The 23,089-nt window shown below is 48.4% G+C and overlaps 2 protein-coding genes across 18 annotated transcripts; one reads left to right on the top strand and one right to left on the bottom strand.

Moving 5' to 3' along the window:
- The first annotated feature begins 577 nt into the window (after window positions 1-577).
- Window positions 578-14,645, top strand: LOC128079445 (uncharacterized transmembrane protein DDB_G0289901-like). Of its 17 annotated transcripts, none has more exons than XM_052680668.1 (13): window positions 578-853; window positions 2,579-2,836; window positions 3,452-3,541; window positions 3,650-4,961; window positions 5,349-5,443; window positions 5,759-5,835; window positions 6,495-6,581; window positions 7,028-7,112; window positions 7,246-8,068; window positions 11,696-12,024; window positions 13,092-13,132; window positions 14,238-14,265; window positions 14,390-14,645. In XM_052680668.1, the coding sequence occupies exons 1-9, from the start codon at window positions 757-759 to the stop codon at window positions 7,605-7,607; spliced, it is 2,463 nt and encodes an 820-aa protein (XP_052536628.1). In that variant the 5' UTR covers window positions 578-756; the 3' UTR covers window positions 7,608-8,068; window positions 11,696-12,024; window positions 13,092-13,132; window positions 14,238-14,265; window positions 14,390-14,645. The 17 variants fall into 17 exon arrangements, 14 of the variants coding, with proteins under 14 accessions (XP_052536628.1, XP_052536627.1, XP_052536622.1 ...); XM_052680667.1 differs by lacking the exon at window positions 14,390-14,645 and adding an exon at window positions 13,174-13,358 and having other exon boundaries at window positions 14,136-14,378; XM_052680662.1 differs by lacking the exons at window positions 13,092-13,132; window positions 14,390-14,645 and adding exons at window positions 12,561-12,663; window positions 13,154-13,358 and having other exon boundaries at window positions 14,136-14,378.
- Window positions 14,646-18,173: 3,528 nt separating this feature from the next.
- On the bottom strand, window positions 18,174-19,537 carry LOC128079447 (protein MANBAL-like). The gene is made up of 3 exons (XM_052680674.1): window positions 19,501-19,537; window positions 19,223-19,356; window positions 18,174-18,767 (listed from the first exon to the last, which is right to left on the bottom strand). The coding sequence occupies exons 1-3, from the start codon at window positions 19,535-19,537 to the stop codon at window positions 18,579-18,581; spliced, it is 360 nt and encodes a 119-aa protein (XP_052536634.1). The 3' UTR covers window positions 18,174-18,578.
- Between the last annotated feature and the right edge of the window lie 3,552 nt (window positions 19,538-23,089).

Here is a 23,089-nt window from a genome sequence, read left to right as displayed (position 1 = left end):
ATCCCCCCCTAAATCCCCCCATATCTCCCCATTCACCCCATAGTCCACCACCCCCTCATATCCCCCCCATTTCCCCTTTCTCCCCCACCCCACAAATCCTCCTATCCCCCCTTATTCCCCCTATCCCCCCTACTCCCCCCATATGCTGCATCCCCCCATCCCTCCCCACCCTTATGACCCCATCCCCCCATATCCTTCCCATCCCCCTTATCTCCCCTGCCCCCCCATTCCCCTCCATTCTCCCCAACCCCCCCTCTCCCTCTCAACCCCCCCTCACACCACTTAAATCCCCCCCAAACCCTCCGTCCCCTTATTTCCCCCCAGCCCCTGCCCGCCCATATCGCCCCCATTCCGTCCACCCCCCCACATCCCTCCAGCCCTCCTCATCCTCCCCATATCTCCCCCATCCCCCATATCCCCCCATTTTCCCTCATTCCCACACATATCCCCCCATATCCCCCCTGCCCCCCCATATCCCCTGCACCCCTCCATTCTCCCCCCATATCCTCCACATTCCCCACATATCCCCCCTATTTTCCCCCATCCCCCCCCCCCACCCCCCCGTATCCCCCCGTATCCCCCCATCTCTCTTCATCCCCTCCTATCCCCCCATTCCCCCCCAGATCTCCCCTATCCCATCAACCCCCGCTCAGCGCGCGGCTCCCCTCGGCGACGTCACGGAGCGGGGTCCCGAGGCGGCCGTTATTGCCTGTCGGTTGGCGCCATTAGGCGGCAGCAGTCGGTCGGCTCGCAGCCATGTCTGCTTCGCAACGCATCCTGCGGCGGCGCTGCCGCTTGGGCGACCAGCGCCGGAGCGTGCGGCTCAGCAGCAGCTGGGGGCGCCCCTACGCAGGTACGGAATGGGCGGCGGGGAGCGGGGGGAGGAGGAGCCGTGCGGAGCCGCGCCGCTCCGCTCCGTGCCGCGTCTCGTCCCAGAAGCGCCGCGTCTGCGACCGCGGGAAGCGGCTCGGGGCTCCTCTGCCGGGCGGCACGGCCGCTGATAGCCGGCGCCGTCCTTCCGGACCGGACCCCTCCGGGCGGGGGTCGGGCTGCGCGGAGCGGCTCCCGTCCCGCGGGACGGCCGGCGAGCCGCTGCTGGCACGGGGACGCCGCGGCGGGGCTGCGGGGGGGGAGCTGCCGCGCGGAGCCGCTCCGCACCGGCGCTCGTCCCCGAAACACCGCGATGCGACCGCGCCTTCCGGCAGCCGCCGTCGGGAAGCGGCTCGGGGCTCCTCTGCCGGGCGGCACGGCCGCTCATAGCCGGCGCCGTCCGCCCGGACCGGACCCCTGCGTGCGCGACCGTTCCGGGCGCTGCCGCTCCGGGCGGGGGTCGGGCTGCGCGGAGCGGCTCCCATCGCGCGGGACGGCCGGCGAGCTGCTGCGGGCACGGGGACGCCGCGGCCGGGCTGCGGGGGGGGGCTGCGTTTCGGCCGTGCCCGGGCTGACTCGCCGGGAGCGCGTTTTGCTTCCGACTTAGAATCATAGAATCAAAGAATCACCAAGGTTGGAAAAGACCTCAAAGCCCATCCAGTCCAACCGTTCACCTCTTACCAACAGCTCCCACTGAACCACGTCCCTCAACACAACATCCAGTCTTTCCTTCAACACCCCCAGGGTCGGTGACTCCACCACCTCCCTGGGCATCCATTGCAGTGCCTGATCGCCCTTTCCAAAAAGTAACACTTCCTGATGTCCAGCCTGAATCTCCCCGGCTGTAGCTTGAAGCCGTTCCCTCTGCTCCTATCACTGATGACACGAGAGCAGAGGCCGACCCCCAGCTCACTGCAGCCTCCCTTCAGGCAGTCATAGAGAGCAGTGAGGTCTCCCCTGAGCTCCTCTTCTCCAGGCTGAACATTCCCAGCTCCTTCAGCCTCTCCTCAGCAGCCCTGTGTTCCAGACCCCTCACCAGCTCTGTTGCCCTCCTTTAACACGTTCCAGGGCCTCGGCGTCTTTCTTGCAGGGAGGGGCCCAAAACTGGACGCAGCACTCGAGGTGCGGCCTCACCAGTGCTGAGTACAGGGCACAATCACCTCCCTGCTCCTGCTGGCAGCGCTGTTTCTGATGCAGGCCAGGCTGCCCTTGGCCTTCCTGGCCACCTGGGCACACTGCTGGCTCCTGTTCAGCCCAGCATCCATCCATACCCCCAGGTCCATTTCCTCTACGCCGTCCTCCAGCCACACCGCCCCAAGCCTGCAGCGTCGCCTGGGGTTGTTGTAGCCCAAGTGCAGGACCCGGCATTTGGCCTTGTTGAAACCTATTCCATGGGCTTCAGCCCAGCTCTCCAGCCTGTCCAGATCCCTCTGTGTGGCCTCGCCACCCCCTGGCAGATCCACACTTCCAGCCAATTTGGTGCCATCTGCGAATGTACTGAGGGTGCACTCGATGCCCTCCTCCAGGCCATCAGTCAAGATCTTGAGGAGGACAGGCCCAGCACCGAGCACACCGCTCACGACCAGTTGCCAGCGGGGTTTAACTCCATTCACCGCCACTCTCTGAGCCCGGCCCTCCAGCCAAGACTTCTTGCTGGCTTGGTCGGTGTTGTGCGAATGGCTTTGCATCCTTTCTTCTTTGTTTTCAGGTTCCGTCGGAGGAGCCAGAGGAGGATGGCGTTCCACTTTCCAGAGATACAGAAACACTGTCCGGGCATCCGTGCTGCAGCGCGTGAGAGCACGTGGAGGAAGATGCCCTACCAGAAACCAGATAAGCACAGTCCACAACCAGCCCACAATGGTCCAGCATGTGGGAGGGGCTGTAGGAGCAGGGGGTGCCAGTGCCCAGACTGCCGTGATCGTTAGCCAGCCCTCCATGGTCCAGCACAAGGGAGGAGCTGAGGGAGGTCGGGGTGCTGCTACCCCCAGAAACACTGAGACAGCTACAAATCTTGGCCAGCCCTCCATGGTCCAGCAGAAGGGAGGAGCTGTGAAAGGTCGGGGTGCTGCTACCCCCAGCAGCCCTCCATGGTCCAGCACAAGGGAGGAGCTGTGAAAGGTCGGGGTGCTGCTACCCCCAGTAACACTCACATAATCCAGCCAGCCATGTCAAAGAACAAGAGAAAAGCCGTGTTTGAGAACAAGAGAGAGGACACATTTCAGAACAAGAGAAGAGCTGTAGGAGGATTGGGAGACATGACCCAGAGAAATACAGAGCATGGCCAGGCACCCATGGTGCAGCACACGAAAGGACCTGTAGGAGGTCGGGGTGCTGCTACCATGAGAAACACTCAGGCAAATACAAATCTTAGCCAGCCCTCCATGGTCCAGCACAAGGGAGGAGCTGAGGGAGGGAGCTGAGGGAGGATCAGGAGACATTGACCAGATAACCAGCATGCTCAGCCAGCTATCCATGGTGCAGCTCACAGAAGGAGCTGTAGGAGCATCTGGAGACATGACACAAAGAAATACCAAGCATGGCCAGGCACCCATGATCCAGCACAAGGGAGGAGCTGAGGGAGGTCGGGGTGCTGCTACCCCCAGTAACACTAAGACAAGTACAAATCTTAGCCAGCCCTCCATGGTCCAGCACAAGGGAGGAGCTGAGGGAGGTCGGGGTGCTGCTACCCCCAGAAGTGCTGCTACCATGAGAAACACTCAGGCAAATACAAATCTTAGCCAGCCCTCCATGGTCCAGCACAAGGGAGGAGCTGAGGGAGGTCGGGGTGCTGCTACCCCCAGTAACACTCACATAATCCAGCCAGCCATGTCAAAGAACAAGAGAAAAGCCGTGTTTGAGAACAAGAGAGAGGACACATTTCAGAACAAGAGAAGAGCTGTAGGAGGATTGGGAGACATGACCCAGAGAAATACAGAGCATGGCCAGGCACCCATGGTGCAGCACACGAAAGGAGCTGTAGGAGGTCGGGGTGCTGCTACCATGAGAAACACTCAGGCAAATGCAGATCTTAGCCAGCCCTCCATGGTCCAGCACAAGGGAGGAGCTGAGGGAGGATCAGGAGACATTGACCAGATAACCAGCATGCTCAGCCAGCTATCCATGGTGCAGCTCACAGAAGGAGCTGTAGGAGCATCTGGAGACATGACACAAAGAAATACCAAGCATGGCCAGGCACCCATGATCCAGCACAAGGGAGGAGCTGAGGGAGGTCGGGGTGCTGCTACCCCCAGAAACACTCAGAGAAATACAGATCTTAGCCAGCCCTCCAGGAAGCAGGACAAGGGAGGAGCCGTAGGAGGATCGGCAGACATTGATCAGATAACCAGCATGCTCAGCCAGCTATCCATAGTGCAGCTGACAGAAGGAGCTGTGGGAGGTCAGGGTGCTGCTACCCCGAGAAATACACACTTTATCCAGCCAGCCATGTTAAAGAACAAGAGAAGAGCCGTGTTTGAGAAGAAGAGCAGAGCTGTAGGAGGATCGGGAGATGCTCCACCGACAGATAGAAAGCTTAGCCAGCCACCCATGATGCTGCACGAGGCTGGAGCAGTAGGAAGATCGGGACATTCTACTCCAACAAATACAAGCCTCAGCCAGCCGTCTGTGCTCCAGAACACGACAGGAAGTGGAGCCGGATGGGGGGGCACTACTGCAACAAAGACAGACCTCAGCCAGGTACCCGTGATCCAGCGCACGGAAGGAGCTGAGAAAGGATTGGGTGATGCTACCCTGACAGACACAGATCTTAACCAGGCAGCCGTGATCCAGCACACCGGAGGCGATGGAGGACGTGTTGTTCGTGCCCGGAGAAACACAAACCTTCTCCAGCCAGCCACGCTGCAGCACGAAGGAGGATCTGCAGGAGGACGGGGCGCTCCTGCAGCCGTTGTGCAGCCTCCTGCGCTCCCAAAGAGCTCCTCGGGTGGCAGCCGCGATGCAGCAGGACTCTCTGGTGCCTGCGGTGTTGGAGCTGCAGGCAAGAAAGGCGCAGCGTCCTTGCAGAAAGCGAGCTCTGCATTAAGCGGTGCAAACCCGGCTGGTGACTACAGAGATGAACAGCAGAGACTTGTGTAAGTGACGGCCCTGTCCCCTGGGAAGCGCTCGCAACGAGCTGCTGAAGTGCTTCCTGGCTTCCTCTGGATAATGGAGAGGATGCGTTCCGGGGGATGGAAGGTGGGACGTGGGGGGGGGGACCATAGGAAGCACGGGGGTTTTGTTTCTCTTCCAGACCTGATGTGATTTACTCACGATAAAACGCTTTGTCGGACATCTGTGTGTCCAGCAGAGCGACTGCTGTGTCTTTCAAGATAGCTGTAGCATTCCTCAGCTGTTCCCTCTGAGCAGCGTCCTATGGAATTCATTGGCGCGGCTTTGGCTATTTGAGTTTGACTTTGCTTTTTGCCCTGTGGCTTCTGACTGTGTAATTTCTTCCTTTGCTGTCATGTTGTGTTTTCTAGGGACTGGGTAGCAGAAGACATGGCGACCTGGGAATCTTCTGGACAGTGGATGTTTTCATGTTACTGTCCTGAGAAGGGCAAGCCTAATGTTTCAGGTCAGTCCCGTTTTTAGGAGTGCTGCTACTGTTCAGGCTGCATTTCCATCCTTGTCCACACTGCTGTGCCTCAATGGAAGCACTGCAAGGTGAGGACGTGCCTTGCGATGCAACAGGTAGGGGCACTGGGTTACGGTATTTCCTTGGTGTGTTTGCACCCCTGAAGTTGCACCAGGAGTCCTTTCTGTGTCTCCAAGTCGAGCTGACTGGTGGCAGGCGGTGCAGCAAGGGCAGTTTCTTGTGTAACTCTAGAGGGCAATTTTGTGTTTGTGTTGCATTCCCTTTGGAGCATGCTGATTGTTTGCCTCCCTGCAGACTTTCCAGAGATCTCCTTTGAGGAGCTGCACCTGGGGTATTACATCTGCAGAGCCAAGAAGGGCACAGGACTCTACGTAAGTATTTGGAACAACTGAGCTTTCTGTGACGCGTTCAGGGTAGCAGTGGTTCCTGTGCTTCAGGTGGCCGCTCTTGACTCAGCGAATGCCCAACTCGAGGGGAACGTAAGAACGCCCTCATACCTTCACTGTTCTGTGCAGCGAGTAGAAAACAGCAGGAGCTGCTGGCCTGAAGGCTTTGCCATCACTGAGCAAGCTGGTGTGGCCATAGGTGTCCCTGTTCACTGCAGGGGAGTTGGGTCGGATGGCTTTAAAGGTCCCTCCTGACTCAAACAGGTCTATGATTCTCCTTGCCTCTTCCTGATAACTGAGGCGCAGGCCTCACCAATGATGCAGGTACAAAACGTATTATCCAAAGCAGGAGTTTCTGCTCGTAAAGTGGGGCAAGACCTGAATTGTCCAGTCCAAAATTTCCTTGCAGTTGCTCAGACCACTCTTGTTCCCCCTTTTAAAGAAAAAGGGGAAAGAAGGGGAAAGAAGGGGAAGGAAAGAGGGGAAAGAAAGAAGGGAAAAGAAAGACAGGGAAAGAAAGAAGAGGAAAGAAAGAAGGGGAAAGAAAGAAGGGGAAAGGAAGAAGGGGAAAGGGGAAAGACCCAAATAAGAACGAACCAAAAGCCATGCTTAACAAAAGCATGTTTGTGTCCTCCCACGTTTAGATAAACGCTGTCCATCAGTATGTGCAGCAATGGAGAACCAGGCTGCAGAAGCTGAAGGTTTTAAACGCCTGGAGAACAGCATCGATGGTATGCGTTAAGGAAAGGTGAAATACTTCTGTTCCTGATGTTGCTTTTCTCTTCAATCTCGTGTGAAGGTTTTTCTTAGGATTCCCATTTAGGCAGAGCTCAGGGTTCAGACTTCAGCACAGATGATTGTTCCGTGCTCAGAGAGCAGACTGAGCCAAAGCAGCGACACAGATAGAGCCATGGAACAAAGGAGAACAAGGCAGAGGAGAATGAGAGCTCCAGGGTTGGGTGATGGCAATTCCTTCTTGCCCGTCAGGTTCCTGCTTCTAGGCTGTCTGCAGACAGCAGCCTGAGAGCGTTTTGTTTAAAGCTGCCATTGCTTGGGTTCAGTTTCTCAGTTCCGTTCAGTTGGTCGGCACACGTGGGTTTTTGCTTTAAGCATGGATTGAAAGATGCCTGCCTGTGCAGGAATGTAGTTTTCATGGATGTATTTGGAACTTTTTCAGCTCCTTTGGAGAGAGAAAGCGGACACTGAACCATTACTGTTTCTTGTACTGGGAGGACAGCAAGCCCCAAGCCCTGGGTTCCCAAGTAAGTTTCTGCATCAGGAACCAGCGATTAAACCGGCGTTGATAAGCGTTCTTCTGCAGCACTGAAACGCAGCAGTGTTTCGGTATGGCAGGTGCAGGCATCCTGAGCCTTCCCATCCATTTCCTCCCTGCAGGCTCTCCAGCCAACAGCCGCAGTCCTTCAGTTCCATCGGCAGCCTCACTTCACGCTCCTGGAGCGGCCGCTGGCCGTGGACTGTGGGGCTTCCGGGCGCTGGGAGCTCGGCTGCTGCAAACCCTGCCCGCACCGCTGCGCTTGCTGTCGCTGCTCCCAAGGCAGCTGCAGAGACTTCTCAGCCGGGAGCAAGCAGCGCTTCGGCCGCACCGACAGCCGGTGCCTCTGGACACAGCGCCGCGTCCGCGCCTCTGCATCCCCACGGCATCAGAGCAGGCAGCTCTGCGCACCGAGGAGGGAACTGAGGGCCGGAGAGCTGGAGCAGCTAAGGGCCAAGAAGATCAGGCAAGGAAAGATCCCTGAGGCCATGACCAGCGGACCTTTCTACGACAAGGACTGGAGTTAATTCTGAACTTATGAGCCTTAATTCCATAGCATCTAAGTCTATTTAGAAGCTCTGTGCCATAATTCCATAGGATCTAAGTCAATTCTGAAGTTCTGTGCCCTCATTCCATAATGCCTAACTTAATTCTGAAGTTTTATGACCTAATTCCATAGCATTTAAGTTACTTCTGTAGTTGTGAGCCTTAATTCCATAGGGTCGAAGTTGATTATGAAGCTCTGTCTTTTAATTCCGTAGGATGTAAGCTAATTCTGAAGTGAAGTGCCTTAATTCCATAGGAATTAAGTTAATTCTGAAAACATATGCCTTAATTATGTAGGGTCTAAATTAATTCTGAAGGAATATGCCTTAATTATGTAAGGTTTAAGTTAATTGTGAAGGAATATGCCTTAATTATATAAGGTCTAAGTTAATTCTTAAGGTTTATGAATTTAATTACAAAGGATGCTTTAATTATGCAGGGTCTAAGTTAATTCTGAAGGTATCTGCCTTAATTAGGTAGGTTCTATGATAATTCTGAAGTATATGCCTGAATTCCATAGCATTTAAGCTAATTGTGAAGGAATATGCCTTAATTCCATAGGTCTAAATTAATTGTGAAGGCATATGCCTTTAATTCTATAGGATCTGAGCAAATTCTGTATGCATATACCTTAATTCCATACGTTGTAAGTTAATTCTGAAGGCATATCTCTTAAATATGCAGGGTCTAAGTTAACTCTGAAGGCATATGTCTCAATTCCATGGCATCTACTTTAATCTGAAGGTATATGCCTTAATTATATATGTTCTATGTTAATTCTGAATGTATATGCCTGAGTTCCATAGGATCTCAGTTAATTCTGAAGATATATGCTTTAATTAAGTAGAATTCTGAAGGCATATGCCTTAATTCCATAGCATCTAAGTTAATTGTGGAGCCATGTGGCTTAATCCATGGGATGTAATTTAAATCTGAAGGTATATGCCTTAGTTCCATAGAATCTAATTTAATTCTGATGCTATATGACATTAATTGCATAAATTGAAGTTAATTCTGATGGCATATGCCTTTAGTTGCAAGAAATCTTAGTTAGTTCTGAATGCATATGCCTTAATTATGCAGGGCTTAAGTTAATTCTGAAGGAATATGCCTTAATTACATCGGGTCTGAGTTAATTCTGTAGACATATGCCTTAAGTATTTAGTGTCTAACTTAATTCTCAAGGCATATTCCTTAATTCCATAGGATCTATGTTAATTCTGAAGGCGTATGCCTTAATTCCATGGAACTAAACTTTATTCTGAAGGTATAGGCCTTAATTATGTGGGGTTAAGTTAATTCTGCAGTCATATTCCTTAATTTCATGGAATCTAAGTTAATTCTGTAGGCATATGCCATAATTATGTGGGATATAAGTTAATTCTGAAGTTATATGCCTTAATTTTGTGGGATTAAACTGTATTCTGAAGGTATAAGCCTTAATTCCATAGGTCTACGTTTATTCTTAAGGCATATGCCTTAATTATATGGGACTTAATTTAATCATGAAGGCATATTCCTTAATTCCATTGGATCTAACTTAATTCTGAAGGGACATGCTTTAATTATGCAGGGTCTAAGTTAATTCTGATGGCATATGCCTTTAAATCCTTAGGATCTCAGTTAATTCTGCAGGCATATGCCTCAATTCCAATGCATCTAAGTTCATTCTGAAGGTATCCGCCTTAATTATATAGGTTCTATGTTAATTCTGAAGAATGTGCCTTAATTCCATAGCATCTAAGTTCATTGTCAAAGGTTGGGTCTAAGTTAATTCTGATGGCATATGCCTTAATTCCATAGCATCTCAGTTAATTCTGAAGGTGTATGCCTTAATTATGTAGAATCGAAGTTAATTCTGAAGGCATATGCCTTATTTTCATAACATCTAAGTTAATTGTGAAGGCATATGCGTTTAATGCCATAGAATCTGAGTTAATTCTGAAGGCATATGCCTGAATTCTATAGTATCTAAGTTAATTCTGAAGTTATATGCCTTAATTCCATGGATTTAAACATTATTCTGAAGGCATATGCCTTAATTATGTAGGGTCTAAACTAATTCTGATGGCATTACCCTTAATTCCATGGGATCTCAGTTAATTCTCAAGGCATATACCTTAATTATGTAAGTTGTAAGTTATGTCTGAAAGCATTTCCCTAAATTTAATAGGATCTCAGTTAATTCTGAAGGCATAGGCCTTAATTCCATTGCATATAAATTAAATCTGAAGACATATGCCTTAAGTATGCAGGGTCTAAGTTAACTATGAAGGCATATGCCTTAATTCCATAGCATCTAATTTAATTGTGAGGCATATGCCTTAATTCCATAGAAGTTAATTCTGATGGCATATGCCTTAATTCCATGGATTTAAACTTTATACTGAAGGCATATGCCTTAATTATGTATTGTCTAAGTTAATTCTGATGGCATATACCTTAATTCCATAGGATCTGAGTTAATTCTGAAGATATATGCTTTCATTATATAGAATTCTGAAGGCATATGCCTTAATTCCATAGCATCTAATTTAATTGTGGAGGCATATGGCTTAATCCATAGGATGTAATTTAAATCTGAAGGTATATGCCTTAGTTCCATAGCATCTAATTTAATTCTGATGCTGTATGACATTTATTGCATAAATCGAAGTTAATTCTGATGGCATATGCCTTTAGTTGCAAAGAATCTTAGTTAGTTCTGAATGCATATGCCTTAATTATGTAGGCTGAAGGAATATGCATCTAAGTTAATTCTGAAGGCATATGCTTTAATTTCATGTTATCTAAGTCAATACTGTAGGCATATGCCTTAATTATATGGGACTTAATTTAATTATGAAGGCATATTCCTTAATTCCATTGGATCTAACTTAATTCTGAAGGGACATGCTTTAATTATGCAGGGTCTAAGTTAATTCTGATGGCATATGCCTTTAAATCCTTAGGATCTCAGTTAATTCTGCAGGCATATGCCTCAATTCCAATGCATCTAAGTTCATTCTGAAGGTATCCGCCTTAATTATATAGGTTCTATGTTAATTCTGAAGAATATGACTTAATTCCATAGCATCTCAGATAATTCTGAAGGTGTATGCCTTAATTATGTAGAATCGAAGTTAATTCTGAAGGCATATGCCTTATTTTCATAACATCTAAGTTAATTGTGAAGGCATATGCGTTTAATGCCATAGAATCTGAGTTAATTCTGAAGGCATATGCCTGAATTATATAGTATCTAAGTTAATTCTGAAGTTATATGCCTTAATTCCATGGATTTAAACATTATTCTGAAGGCATATGCCTTAATTATGTAGGGTCTCAGTTAATTCTGATGGCATTACCCTTAATTCCATGGGATCTCAGTTAATTCTCAAGGCATATGCCTTAATTATGTAAGTTGTTAGTTAAGTCTGAAAGCATTTCCCTAAATTTAATAGGATCTCAGTTAATTCTGAAGGCATAGGCCTTAATTCCATCTCATATAAATTAACTCTGAAGGCATAGGCCTTAATTATGTAGAAACCAAGTTAACTATGAAGGCATATGCCTTAATTCCATAGCATCTAAGTTAATTGTGAAGGCATATGCCTTAATTCCATAGCTCTAAGTTAATTCTGATGGCATATGCCTTAATTCCATGGATTTAAACTTTATACTGAAGGCATATGCCTTAATTATGTATTGTCTAAGTTAATTCTGATGGCATATACCTTAATTCCATAGGATCTCAGTTAATTCTGAAGATATATGCTTTCATTATGTAGAATTCTGAAGGCATATGCCTTAATTCCATAGCATCTAAGTTAATTGTGAAGGCATATGGCTTAATCCATAGGATGTAATTTAAATCTGAAGGTATATGCCTTAGTTCCATAGCATCTAATTTAATTCTGATGCTGTATGACATTAATTGCATAAATCGAAGTTAATTCTGATGGCATATGCCTTTAGTTGCAAAGAATCTTAGTTAGTTCTGAATGCATAAGCCTTAATTATGTAGGGTCTAAGTTAATTCTGAAGGAATATGCCTTAATTATGTAGGATCTAAGTTAATTCTGAAGGCATATGCTTTAATTTCATGTTATCTAAGTTAATACTGTAGGCATATGCCTTAATTATGTGGGGTTTAAGTTAATTCTGAAGTTATATGCCTTAATTTTGTGGGATTAAACTGTATTCTGAAGGTATAGGCCTTTATTACATAGGATGTAAGTTAATTCTGAAGGCATAAGTCTTTAATTGCATAAGATCAAAGTCAGTTCTGACTGCATATGCCTTAATTCCATAGCATCTAAGTTAATTCTGGAGGCATATGCCTGAATTTTATAGTATCTAAGTTAATTCTGAAGGTATATACCTTAATTCCATGGATTTAAACTTTATTCTGAAGGCATATGCCTTAATTATGTAGGGTCTAAGTTAATTCTGAAGGCATTTGCCTTTAATTATGTAGGGTCTAAGTTAATTCTGAAGGGCTATGCCTTTATTCCAAGGGTCTAAATTAATTCTGAAGGCATATGCCTTAATTATGTAAGGTCTAAGTTAATTATGAAGTTATAGGACTTTAATTACATAGGATCTAAGTTAATATTGAAGGCACATGCCTTTATTCCATAGGTTGCAATTTAATTCGGAAGACATATGCCTTAATTATGTTGGGTTTAAGTTAATTTTGAGGGCATATGCCTTTATTATGTGGCAAGTAAGTTAATTCTGAAGGCATATGCCTTTATTATATAGAATCTAAGCTAATTCTGAAGTCATATGCCAGTAATTGCATAGCATCTAAGTTAATTGTGAAGGCATATGCCTTTAATTCCATAGGATCTGAGTTAATTCTGAAGACATATGCCTGTATTATATAGTTTCTAAGTTAATTGTGAAGGTACATGCCTTAATTCCATGGGATTAAACTTTATTCTGAAGGTATAGGCCTTAATTATGTAGGGTTTAAGTTAATTCCTATGGCATATCCCTTACTTCCATAGGTCTATGTTAATTGTGTAATCATATGCCTTAATTACGTAAGTTGTGAGTTAAGTCTGAAGGCATTTGCATTAATTCCATAGGATCTGAGCTAATTCTGAAGGATTATGCCTTAATTCCATAGCATCAAATTTAATTCTGAATGCATATGCATTAATTATGACGAAACCCACTTAATTCTGAAGGCATATGCCATAATTATGTAGTGTCTCAATCTATTCTTAAGGCATATGCCTTAATTCCACTGCATCTAAGTTAATTCTCAAGGTATCTGCTATAATTATATAGGTTCTATGTTAATTCTGAAGTATATGCCTTAATTGCATAGCATCTACGTTAATTGTGAAGGCATATACCTTAATTATTTTGGGTCTAAGTTAATTCTGATGGCATATTCCTTAATTATGTAGGGTTTAAGTTAATTCTGAAGGTATATGCCTTAATTCCATGGGATTAAACTTTATTCTGAAGGTATAAGCCTTAATTATATAGGATCTAAGTTAATTCTGAAGGCATATGCCTTAATTACGTAAGTTGTAAGTTAAGTCTGAAGGCATTTGCATTAATTTCATAGGATCTCAGTTAATTCTGATGGCATATGCCTTAATTCCATAGCATCTCAGTTAATTCTGAAGGTGTATGCCTTAATTATGTAGAATCTAAGCTAACTCTGAAGGCATATCCCTTAATTCCATACGTCTTAATTAATTGTGAAGGCATATGCCTTTAATTCTATAGGATCTAAGTTAATTCTGAAGGCATACGTCTTAATTTTCTGGGGCTAAATTATTTCTGAAGGCATATACCTTAATTATGTGGGGTCTGAGTTAACTCTGAAGGCGTATGCCTTAATTCCATGGAATTAACATTTATTCTGAAGGTATACGCCTTAATTATTTAGGGTCTAAGTTAATTGTGAAGGCATATGCCTTAATTATGTGCGATTTAAGTTAATTCTGAAGTTATATGCCTTAATTTGTGGGATTAAACTGTATTCTGAAGGTATAGGCCCTTATCATATAGGATGTAAGTTAATTCTGATGGCATATGCCTAAATTCCATATGTCTACGATTATTCTGAAGGCATATGCCTTTAATTCCATAGGATCTGAGTTATTCTGAAGGCATATGCCATGAATTCCATAGGATCTAAGTTAATTCTGAAGGTATATGCCTGAATTCCATGGATTTAAACCTTTTTCTGAAGGCGTATGCCTTAATTAAGTAGGGTCTAAGTCAATTCTCGTGGCGTATGCCTTAATTCCATAGATCTAAGTTAATTGTGAAGGCATATGCCTTCAATTCTATACTATCTGAGTTAATTCTTAAGGCATATACCTTAATTCCATAGCATCTAAGTTAATTCTGAAGGTATACGCGTTAATTATGTAGGGTCTATGTTAATTCTGATGGCATATTCCTTAATTCCATAGGTCTAAGTTAATTGTGAAGGTATATGCCTTTAATTCTATAGGATCTCAGTTAATTATGAAGGTATATGCCTTTATTATGTAGAATCTAAGTTAATTCTGAAGGCGTATGCCTTAATTATGTAGAATCGAATTTAATTCTGAAGGCATATGCCTTAATTATATAGGGTCTAAGTTAATTCTGAAGGCATAGGCCTTAATTCCATAGCATCTATGATAGTTGTGATGGCCTATGCCTTAATTATGTAGAGTCTGATTTAATTCTGAAGGAATATGCCTTAATTACGTAGGGTATGAGTTAATTCTGAAGGCATATGCCTTAATTTTGTGGGCCTAAGTTATTTCTGAAGGCATATTCCTTAATTCCATAGCATCTAAGTTTATTCTGAAGGCATATGCCTTAATTATGTACGGTCTAAGTTAATTCTGATGGCATATGCCTTAATTCCATGGGATCTCAGTTAATTCTGAAGGTATCTGCCTTAATTATGTAGAATCTAAGCTAATTCTGAAGGCATATGCCTTGAATTCCATGGAATCTAAGGTAATTCTGAAGATATATGCCTTTAATTCCGTAGGATCTAAGGTAATTGTGAAGTTCTGTGCCTTAATTTTATTGGGTTGAAGTTAATTCTGAATTTGTATGCCTTAATGGAATAGAAATAAATATGTTATATTATTTGTTTTCACGTTTTTATGAAATAGAAATTAATATGTGATTCATTTACATATGTCTTAATTAAATAGAAATAAATATGTTATTTACCCATGTCTTTCTTAAATATAAATGAATATATGTTGTTGTATTATTTACATGATCTGTCAATAAAAGTTGTTCTGTGACTCTTGTGCTGTGATGCAGCAGTGAGTTGGAATGCTTCTCTGTGACTTACCTTCTCTTTTAATCCCTTCACTCCTCTGTGTAATCAGTGGCGATCCAGGCGCTGTGATTAAGAAACACACAAAGAGTTTGGCAGAGCAGGTTGTGACAGCACAAAGAAGAGATGAAGGCCTCACCCTTATCCTGGCTCCCTGGAAAGCTCCACAGGAGGGATCCCCAAAAGAGGCTCTTCCCCGCTGGCAGCCAGCTCTCAAATGGGGTCCAGGAGAGGCGCCGCCAGGCTCCGTCCCTCCCAGCAGCACAGCGCATTGCCTTCGCTGTGCTCCCAGGGCTGATCAGCGCTCGACCAGAGGCTCAGGCTGTGGCACAGCAGCTCCCTTCAGTCCTCACAGTCAGATGCCTCGTGCTACCAGCATTTCCACTGCACCTCTCTAGGCTCATAGATCTTGAGCGCTGGCCAACAGGTGGCTTCTGCCAAATGCTTCTCCCACTGCTCTCATGTTCCTCCCCCCATTGCCTTCAACATTGTTTTCAACAACCCGCTGCAGTTGGATTTTACCAGCAGCTGGTGCATGCAAGGGAATATGAGATCAGTTCACTTGATGCCAAGATCTTTGGCCCAACAATTTGCAAGGGAACTTTCAAAATGTGTCCCCCCATCCGACTCAATTCTTTCACTGCAGAGAAGACCTAAAATATTCTATCCAGCAATTGTTTTGTGTGCATCTATCTATCTATCTATCTATCTATCTATCTATCTATCTATCATCTATCCAGTGACACAGAACCCACGAGATGCAGCAATCAGGTGGCACAGTGACACAACACTCAGGTGATGCAGCACCAAGGTGACACAGTGAAACAGCACCCAGGTGGCACAGCACCCAGGTGGCACAGTAACACAACACACCGGTGGCACAGTGACACAGCACACAGGTGACGCAGAAACGAAGTGGCACACTTACACAAACCCAGGTGAAGCACCACCCGGGTGACACAGTGGCACAGCTCCCAGGTGACACAGCACTCATTTGGCACAGTGACACAACACCCAGGTGATGTAGCACACAGGTGACAAACTGGAACGGCACCCAGGTGGCACAGTGACACAGTACCCAGGTGATGCAGCACCCAGGTGACACAGTGGCACAGCACTCAGGTGACGCAGCACCCAGGTGGCACAGAGACACAACACACAGGTGGCACAGCACCCTGTTGGCACAGTGACACAGCACCCAGGTGATACAGTGACACAATATCCAGGTTGTACAGCACCCAGGTGACACAGTGACACAGCACACTGTTGACACAGCACCTAGGTGGCACACTGTCACAGCACCCAGGTGGCACCAGCACCCAGGTGGCACAGTGACACAGCACCCAGGTGACAAAGCACTCAGGTGACACAGTGAAACAACACACAGGTGACACAGTGACACAGCACCCAGGTGGCACAGTGGCAGAGCACCCAGGTGACACAGTGACACAGCACCCAGGTGGCACAGTGGCAGAGCACCCAGGTGACACAGTCGCACAGCACCCAGGTGACATAGCATCCATGTGGCACAGTGGCACTGCACCGAGGTGACACAGTGACACAGCACCCAGGTGGCACAGCACTCAGGTGACACAGTGGCACAGCACACAGGTGGCACAGTGGCACATCACCCAGGTGGCACAGTGACACAGCACCCAAGTCCACAGCATCCAGTTGATGCAGCACCCAGGTGGCACAGTGACACAATATCCAGGTTGTACAGCACCCAGGAGGCACAGTGGCACAGTACCAGGTGAAGCAGCACCCAGGTGACAAACTGGAACAGCACCTAGGTGACACAGTGACACAAAACCCAGGTGGCACAGCACTCAGCTGCACACTGACACAGCACCCAGGTGACAAAGCACCCAGGTGACACAGTGACACAGCACCAAGGTGACACAGCACCCAGGTGGCACAGTGACACAGTGCACAGGTGACGCAGCACCCAGGTGACACAGTGGCACAGCACCAAGGTGGCACAGTGACACACACTCAGATGACGCAGCACCCAGGTGGCGCAGCACCCAGGTGGCAGAATGACACAGTACCTAAGTGACACAGCACTCAGGTGGCACAGTGACACAACACCCAGGTGAAGCAGCACCCAGGTGACAAACTGGAACAGCACCTAGGTGACACAGTGACACAAAACCCAGGTGGCACAGCACTCAGCTGCACACTGACACAGCACCCAGGTGACAAAGCACCCAGGTGACACAGTGACACAGCACCAAGGTGACACAGCACCCAGGTGACACAGGGGCACAGCACCAAGGTGACACAGTGACACAGCACCCAAGTCCACAGCACCCACGTGGCACAGTGACACACACTCAGATGACGCAGCACCCAGGTGGCGCAGCACCCAGGTGGCAGAATGACACAGTACCTAAGTGACGCAGCACTCAGGTGGCACAGTGGCACAACACCCAGGTGATGCAGCACCCAGGTGACACAGTGGCACAACACCAAAGGTGGCACAGCACCCAGGGGCAGAGTGACACAGTACCCAGGTGAAGCAGCACCCAGGTGACAAATTGGCACAGCACCCAGGTGGCACAGTGACACAGCACCAGGTGAAGCAGCACCCAGGTGACACAGTGGCACAGCACCCAGGTGGCACAGCTGGCATAGTGACACAGAACCCAGGTGGCACCCTGACACAGCACCCTGGTGACAGAGCACTCAGGTGACACAGTGAAACAACACCCAGGTGATGCAGTGACCCAACACCCAGGTGGCACAGTTACACAGCACACTGTTGACGCAGCACCCAGGTGACACAGTGACACAACACCCAGGTGGCAAAGTGGCACAACACCCAGGTGACGCAGTGACACAACACCTAGGTGGTACAGTGACACAAAAGCAAGGTGACACAGAGCTCTGATGGCACAGTGACACAGCACCCAGGAGACGCAGCACTCAGGTGGCACAGTGACAAAGCATCAACATGACGCCACACTCAGGTGACACAGTGGCACAGCACCCAGGTGATGCAGAACTCAGGTGGCACAGTGATGCAGCACCCAGGTGATGCAGCACCCAGATGACACAGTGACACAACACCCACGTGACGTAGCACCTTGGTGACACAGTGACACAGCACCCAGTTGATAAAGAGCCGACCAGTTCATGGCCCTGCGATTGCCAGCCCAAGCACAAGACTTTTTGACCAGCTACGGAAAGAGGCAGCACCGTGTTTAAAAAGTTGGTTTCGTTTTTATTCAATACAAAAGGCTCTGGGTTGTATTTATCAACACAGCCCAAAATGAAACCCCAGCGTCCAGGGTTTCTGCTTAGCAATGAGTCATTCAGCCTCCAGGCAGACACGAGGAGAAGCCTGACCCTGTGGCTACGTCAGCTCCTCACCCTCCAGGCCCGGCTAGTCGTACTTCAATCTCATACTAGACCGGCCCTGGCCCTGAAGAGACGCAGCCTGAAGGAACACAGCCTCTCCATCTCTTGCCATAGATGAAGACCTGCTTCTGGCAAGCCCTCTTTGCTTGGAATGCAGCACAAGCCCTTCCCTTCCAGGTGCCTCAGTTCCACTGCACTGTCTGTGACAAGCGAAAGCACGGCCATGCCACAAAACCGGACGCTGACTCAGTCCGCTGCCTTTGGTGCCACCTCCGAGGAAGCATTCCACCTGATTCCAGTGCCCTGTGGGCCTTCTCGCTCAAGCCCTTCTCGGTTCTTTTTGCTCTCCTTCTGGGCTTCCTTCCTCAGCAGAGCAGCACTTGCCTTGGCTTTCTTCACTGTCTCGCCAGACCGAGTCCCAAGACTGTGCCAGTCCTACAAGAATCAAGGCAGAAACGGTCAGGGAACCTTCACAGGTAACAAGTGGCTGACAGCTCGCTTGGGGAGCTCAAGTCACCGCCCGGGCAGCTGTGGCTGCCAGCACTGGAAACCGCCTTCCTGCCATCAGGGCACGCCAGAAACTCCACCTCTATCTCCTGCCCAAAAGTCCTATACGAACTTGAACCCAAAGCCATCTCCTGCAAGGCAGCGCCTGCACAGGGCTTGGACACTGCCTGGCAGCACACACAGCACAGCAGCAGCAGCAGCAGGTGAGCAGCACCCCAAGGCTCCTGGCGTGCATCAGGAACACGCGCACACGGAAGGAAGGGCAGGACAAACGACGGCACGCTCAGCAGTGCCGGGCACAGCACCGTAGGCCACAGCTGCAGATTGTTCCCTCCCTGCCCATTGCCCGTGCCTTTCTATCAGCCTCAGAGAGCACGACTTACTGGCTTATGGCACCTGGAAACGGGCACGATTACAGCTAGCACACAGAGCAGCTGCAAAGTGGCTCCACAGAAAAGACCGTGGTGCAGCACGTTCTCCGCCAGCGTGGGCTCAGGGATCTCAGCTGGGAGAAATGCTCACACAGCAGGCAGCCTGCTGCTCTCCTACTCTCAAGGAGGCTGCTTTCTACAAGAGGGGAGAAAGAGTCGTTATTCTCTCATGCACACTGCTGTTACAGGCTGACTTAGAGCTGTTCTGAACATCTCCTTGTTCTACTGACCCAATGACAACGAAGGACACGAAACTTGCAGCTGCATTGTCTTTTACCACATGCCGAGGAAGGCGAGGGGAGCAGGAGCTGAAAAGGACAGGAGGACACAAAAGAAGGGCAAAGCTTAACAGAAAGCAGACCTGCTGCAGACAGTGCCACCAGCTGTGTTTGAACAGCAGTGCCTCAGCGCACGCTCACAGTAAGGCACACCTACCTTGCAAGGGCCGCTCAGGAAGGTTGTGACACAGGCACCCATTGCTCGATTGCTCCCCTGAGTCCCAACTCCATTTCTCAGCCACTCACATGCCTCGATGTTCTGCAACAGAAAAGTCACAAGACGGAAATTCAATTCATCGCAGACGTCCTCAAACCTCCCTTCTCAGGGCAGTCGCACTCATTTCTCTGCATGACAACTCGGGGAGGGCTTACCGAGTGAGCAGCATTTACTGTCAGTTGGCAGCATCAACCTATGCCTAACTCTAACCTCCTAACAGTAACCTATGCCTAACTCTACACTCCTAACAGTAACCTACACCTAACGCTAAAACTAAACTGAACACTAAAACTAAGCTAACACTAAAATCAACAACAAAGCCCAGAAGTGGGACCTAACTCCTAAGGGGGAAGATGGAACTGGGGGCCCGCAGAAGCGCAGAGGAGCAACAAGGTGGAGGAGGAGCAGATGGTCAGCAATGCCACCCAGCTAATGCCGGGGGCGGGGGCCGCGCAGAGGGTAAGGGGCCGAGCGCCCGGACCAGCGATGGCGGAGCTGTGAGCGCGCCAACACGGGGCCTGGCACGGTGGTGTGGTGCCAGGCCAGCTGTGCCGCAGGCGGATCCACCTCCATGGGTTCCTCTGGAGGCGGATCCACCTCCATGGGCTCCTCTGGAGGCGGATCCACCTCCATGGGCTCCCCATGGTCGCTCACAGCGCTGGCCCGGGCGCGATGGAACCGGGCTCCCTTCCTCCTCTCCCTCCTCTGCTTGATGGTCATGGTGGGCCCCCTCCTCCTCTTCGGTTCTGGGGCCCCCAGCTCCCTCTTCCCATTTATAACCACTCTCTCTTCCACTCTCGCTCTCTTCGTGCTGGACATGGCTGCCACCTGCCCAGCACTCTCAGAGACGAGTGCGCCGGGTGGGGCGGCAGTGACCAAGGTGACGGCTGTGACATGGGCAAGGTTCCACAATGGCACCTGTGCTGCTGGGAGCGGCGTTCCGCACGGGATGAGGAGGGGGCTGCAGGGCACGGGACGGCGGCGAGAAGGCGCTCCCTGTGCCCAGCGGGCAGCCCTTCTCTGCGGCCAGCAACAGGGCACAGAGGAGCCGGAGCCGAGGAAAGGGCCCGCAGCCTCCTTCGCCCTCTGCACATCACATACAGGCGGTGCAGCACCAGGGCACTGACGTTGCATTTCCTGAACATGCAGCGTTTGGGACGCTGCCTTACTCCTGTGTTTGCATCAAATGCAACACGGAGGGAATCGCGCAGTCATTTCCTATTTCTAATGAAATAAAAGGGGTGAAGCAACAACTGATGTTTTCAGAATTGCTGTCACGGTTATCCTGTAGGCACGGGAATCCAAGCCTCCACCACCTGCTGCTTTAACTGCAGCCACATTTAACTCCCCTATTGTGCCACTCACATTAGGCAGCTCTTGCTTTCCCTCACTCAGAGTACACAAACATTTCTATTTCTTAAAGTTAAGATATTATTTATAATAAGATTTAATTTATTACAAGGTATTATTTCATATCTTTGAGGCAACAGACCAATCATTGGACCAGTTCCACATGGGTATGAAATATCTGTGCCCACATTGCTCTCAGGAGGTGCAGTGTATGAACATCTAAAGCCACACAGCAGATTATGTCCTGCAACAGTGACTTTCCTTCTGCTTATTTATACCACTTCCTTACTGTTGGACTTCTTTCTAATTTGAGGACAGCAAGTCGTCTCACTGACTTAGCAGTTCACAGCAAGCATCATAACTGCTTAAAATTTAATTCCTTTCTTGATTGAACCACACACACACACGCACACACACACACACACTTGAAGGTCTACTAGGTCAAACAGTTTAGAAAACCCTCACTTTAACAGCTGTTGGCAATTTCTGTTGTGCAGCAAAAGGCAGATGTGACGTGTATTTTGGTGTGCTTAAAATAAGAGAACAGAAAAGGCAGCAGAAAAATTCATTCAGCTCGTAGCCGGGTGGAAGAGGACCTTGGCTGACCGTAGTTATGCCCGAGTTGGAGGACTTGCTGGCTGCTCTTGTCTTGGTGTGGATGTGCTGAGCGCAGCAGCTGCAGGAGCTGTTGTTGTGCTGCTGCCCCCTCAGGGCTCTGTTCTGAAGACGTTTTGCAGCTGCCAGTGAACTGCACTGGCCCCACCGTTCTCTGTGGACGTGGATGCAGAACCATTCACGCTTCCTCTGACGCCAGACGTGTCAGAAGAAAAGAAAAATCTTTCCTTGGTGTTTCTCTCCTCGTTGGAAACCTATTTCAGAATTTGTAAGTCACAAAAGTCAACGTGCAAAAGGTGGTGGTTTGAAGTCGGGCACACATGTAGCCACATTTTCTACTGCACACACAAAAGGCAGCTGAGCTGCACTCTGTAAAAATGCTTCAGTCCAAGAACTGCTATCAGCTGCACAGCTTTGACATTACAAAGAAAAGTTATTCACCAAACAACTTGTCTGCATTCTCTGAACATTGGATGATTGTAAAGAAAAAGCCACCTGCTGGCACTGATGGATTTCCCATTTATGATTTGCAACAACTTCAGAGGCAGCATGCGTAACAGTGCCAAGAAGAGATGTGACACAACGTGGAAAAATTAAGGCTGTGGAAGGGAGAATACATGCCTTCTGTAAACGCTGTCAGATTTTTTTCCATGCAGGCCATTTGGGATGCAGTACTAAGAACTGTACTCAAGTCTTATTACTAAGCTACACTGCCTTTATCTTTTCAAATAATTACTGCAGCCTGGTTTTCCATCCAGCCTCAGTATCCATCAACTGGGGGGGCCTCTTCAAACCTCACAGAGATGGGAACAGGCCTCGGTCATCCTGATGCCCTGTAAAGTATCATCACACCTATGGGGCCTAGAGGGAGGATTCCTTCGTACATGGAAGGGTTTGGGCTGGAAAGGACCTTTAAGATCACCTAGTGCCAACTCCCCTGCTTACAGCAGCTTCTGCTAGACCAGATTGCTCAAAGCCCCATCCACTGTCCTTGAATGCTTCCAGGGAGGAAGCATCCACAACCTTGAGGAAGACTGTGAAGCAAAACAGACCTGGCTGGCCTGAAAGGGTCAAACAGGGAACACGCGGCCCCTCCTGAAAGGGAAGGACTGCCATGTGAAACTGGCAAGCATAAGCTACAGCTTCTTCGTTCCGTGACCAAGAGCAGAACATGTTCTGTGGAGAGAACCCCTTTTGATCACTGTACTGACCATAATCCACAAAGAGCTAATTAAGTAATGATGTATTGCTGTCAGCTGCATGAATGTTATCTGATTGAAGTATTGTATACTCCTGTAGCTAAAAGATATAAAAACGCTGTAACAACAATAAACTTTGCTTCTTGCGCCACCAGAGCCT

This window comes from Tympanuchus pallidicinctus, unplaced genomic scaffold (genome assembly GCF_026119805.1).
Source record: "Tympanuchus pallidicinctus isolate F22 unplaced genomic scaffold, pur_lepc_1.0 scaffold184, whole genome shotgun sequence".
Lineage (NCBI taxonomy): Eukaryota > Metazoa > Chordata > Aves > Galliformes > Phasianidae > Tympanuchus > Tympanuchus pallidicinctus.
This window is presented reverse-complemented; position numbering and strand designations above follow the sequence as displayed.